The 3,189-nt window shown below is 56.3% G+C and overlaps 1 protein-coding gene across 7 annotated transcripts in view; it reads left to right on the forward strand.

The window, feature by feature from the left end:
* Window positions 1-3,189, forward strand: part of Tns2 (tensin 2) — a 17,888-nt gene that overhangs the window by 3,635 nt on the left and 11,064 nt on the right. For 4 of the 7 annotated variants that reach the window (XM_031356587.1, XM_031356607.1, XM_031356601.1 and 1 more), the window contains exons 2-3: window positions 2,124-2,232; window positions 2,894-2,931. In XM_031356587.1, coding sequence (XP_031212447.1) covers window positions 2,124-2,232; window positions 2,894-2,931 — 147 coding nt within the window. Of the gene's footprint in view, window positions 1-104; window positions 735-1,298; window positions 1,311-2,119; window positions 2,233-2,893; window positions 2,932-3,189 lie in introns of those variants that run through there. The other 3 variants (XM_031356593.1, XM_031356613.1, XM_031356627.1) reach the window with 3 other exon arrangements.

A 3,189-nucleotide genomic window follows, 5' to 3' on the forward strand; every position in this document is an offset into this window, starting at 1 on the left:
TTACAGCAAGACGGACCACTCCTGTAAGCAGTTAGCCCTTCTGGCTGGAACTTGGCATTGAGGAGGGTACTACAAGATCCTTTTCCCATCTGACAGGGAAGTTAGCTTTCTTTCACCCTAAGGATGTGGCGCGCTCGGCTGTCAGGGCACTGCTTCCCAGCAACACTCCCTTCCCACAGGAAGTCCCAAGGGAGCATGAGGGTTCAGGCTAGAGACTGGCTGGGGACACAGTGTTCTCCACTGGCCCTTGAGTCCTGCCCTGAGTCCTGAATTCCCACCCTGCGCCACTGGCTGAATCCAGGGCTGGATCTCAAGACCCCAGACCCCTGCACACGGTGGCCCACTGGGTGGGAGGCAGCTCCAGAGTTGGGGAGAGCCAAAGATCTTAGCTGACACTCCCAGCAGGGTAGATCCTGGGAATCTGATCTCCTGGCCTCCCCCACATCCTCCCCCACCCCACTTCCTGGAGCAGCGACCTGCCCCCTTCCCGCCTGCACTTCCCTTCACTTCCAGGGCCAGGCTTCTCCATACACCAGCCAGACAGCCTCCCCTCCACCCAAGGGAAGCAGTTGCCTCGGCCAGGCTGCTTCCAGGAAGCCCCAGGCCAGGCCCCAGCATTGTTCAGGCCCTGCAGCCAAGAACCCAGCCAGCCACCTACCATGAAGTCCAGCGGCCCTGTGGAAAGGTTGCTCAGAGCCCTAGGGAGGAGGGACAGCAGCCGGGCCACCAGCAGGGTAGGAGTGCCCACCAGCTGGGCAAAGGTGGGGTAGGGTGGAGGTGCGGACAAGGCGGGTGGGCCAGGATTCAGGTTCAGGCCAGACCCTTTTCCTAGTTTCAGCCTCTTCTCTCTCCCGACTGGATCAGCACCACTCTCCTCTTTCCCCTGGCCCTCTGAGGTGGCTAGGGTAGGGTAGCAGTGTGATACTACCATCTGTTTTGACTCTTCTACGTGTTTCCTGGGTTAAGCCTGAACAGGCCCCAAGGGCTCAGCTAAGAGCTCAAGCCCTGACCTCCCGGGGAAGCTTGAGGGAAAAGGTATGGGAAGAAGGCAGTGAAAAAAGGCAGGGAGGTTGCTTTCTACTGACGTCATCTGCACACAGCGTCATCCACAAGTGCGTCCAAGTGTCCTGGTGGGTCTCACCCCAAGTCCAGAGGAGGTCTAGAACAGTTAAGGGACCAAAACTGCTCATATGTTGCTGTCCAGCCCTCTCTTCTTTTCCTCTCCACACTATGGTGGGCAGATAGATCCAGGGAGAGGAGAGAACAGCCGGAGCTTGAAAACAGGGATGAAGAATGTGCAGAAGAGCCATGGCATGAGGGAGATTGTCCATGGACACTAGATAGGCAGGATGAACTGGGGTGAGAGGGGTAGGAACAGCAGTGAAAACTTTCAGTGAGTAGGGACTGAGGGGGACCTGGACAACTAGTGGCGGCCCAGCCAGCCGCTGACCTCACTACCTCTGGGTGGAGAAGGGGCCAGAGAACCTGGCCACCCCTGTGATAACACGCGGAGGCAGAGAGGCTGTCTGTCTGTCCCCACTGCCATTCCTCCTTCCAAGCGTCTTAGACAATTACTGCCTGCCGCCTCAGTGCACAAAGAGTAAACATGTTGTTCTGACCATGGGGGAGGGGGTCATATCAGCTGCCTGGAGCTTGGGGACACTGAGAGCCAGGGGCTCAGGATTGGCTGCAGTCAATCTGGGTGTTATATGACAGTGCTTGTATGTCCTGGCCGTCAGCTCACAGTATACAAGCCTCGTGTGGGGAGGGCAAGATGGGAGGAGAATCAGACCCCCCCACTCTGCCAAGATCCGGAAAGCCCTCGCATTGGAAGTGGGGGTGACAAGGACATCACATAGCTCTGCCACGTGAGAAGGCCTGAGTGAACCCTTAGGGAGGAGTTGACCCAGTCAAGGTGACGCAAGGGGTCACATTCCAAGCCCTGTAGAGGACAGGCCTCATGACTACCCTGAAACAGCTGTGGCCAAGTGTGCCTTAGAGTTCAGAGACTTTTGGCTGGAAGAGAGGGAAGCAGCATTGCTCTAAGGAAAGGTCCCTGCCCAGCCTTGGAGATGGGCCCACTAGGAACACATACCCCTATTTGTCTGTCACCCCACCCGCAGCCGAGGAAAGCAGAACCGCACAGCTTCCGGGAGAAGGTTTTCCGGAAGAAAGCTCCAGTGTGTGCAGTGTGTAAGGTGACCATCGATGGGACCGGTGTCTCGTGCCGAGGTGAAGTGCTCTTGCTGTTCCTATGGTGCTGAGCCCTCCAGTCAGCACTTCTGTGCTGTGTGACTCAGGCTCTAGAGACAGGCAAATTCAGAAACAAATGCCCTCCTCTTGACACCCACCTTGTTACAGCCCAGGAGGTTTGTGACTCTACCACCTTCACATCCTTACCTGTGACTAGGGGCTTCCCTTCCTCCTCCTCCTCTTTTTCCTCTTCCTCCTCCTTTTCTTCTTCCTCCTCCTCCTGTTCCTCCTGTTCCTCCTCTTTTTCCTCCTCCTCCTCTTCCTTTTCTTCCTTATCCTCCTGTTCCTCTTGTTCCTCTTTTTCCTCTTCCTCCTCTTCCTCTTCTTCCTTATCCTCCTGTTCCTCCTCTTCTTCCTCCTCCTGTTCTTCCCCATCCTCTTCTTCCTCTTCCTCCTCCTCCACCTACTCTTCCTCCTCATCCCTCTTCTTCACCTCTATTTATCCTAGACCCCAACCTCTGGCCCTCTTCCCTGACTCCAGAACAGAACCTGCTGATAACCAGCTCTGTTCTTCAACTCCAGTAACCTAGTGTACCAGGATCCCAGGGTTGGCTTCCAAAGCCTGGGGGACTAGAGGACAGCTACTTTGACTGTTCCCATAAGCCTCTGCTAACCCGTACCCTCCCCTTTCTCTCTCTAGTCTGCAAAGTGGCCACACACAGAAAATGTGAAGCAAAGGTGGGTGTCTGGTTCTGTCCAATGGGAGGATGGTGTCTTTCCCTGCCCAAACAGGCCTCTTCAGCCACAATGGCGTGTATCTTCCACCCAGTCCCGTCACTCCTGGAGACCCCTTCCTGGGTGGCAGGGGTGTTGTGTTCGGCTCTTTAAGAACCACCCTACTCCACCCCTGGAGGGTTGGCCCAGGAGGGTGGACAGTGAGACAGCGTTTGTCTTGGTGCTGTGCCCAGGCTGCAGCTGGCGAGAGGATGGTGGGGG

This window comes from Mastomys coucha, unplaced genomic scaffold (assembly GCF_008632895.1).
Source record: "Mastomys coucha isolate ucsf_1 unplaced genomic scaffold, UCSF_Mcou_1 pScaffold11, whole genome shotgun sequence".
In the NCBI taxonomy this organism is placed as follows: domain Eukaryota; kingdom Metazoa; phylum Chordata; class Mammalia; order Rodentia; family Muridae; genus Mastomys; species Mastomys coucha.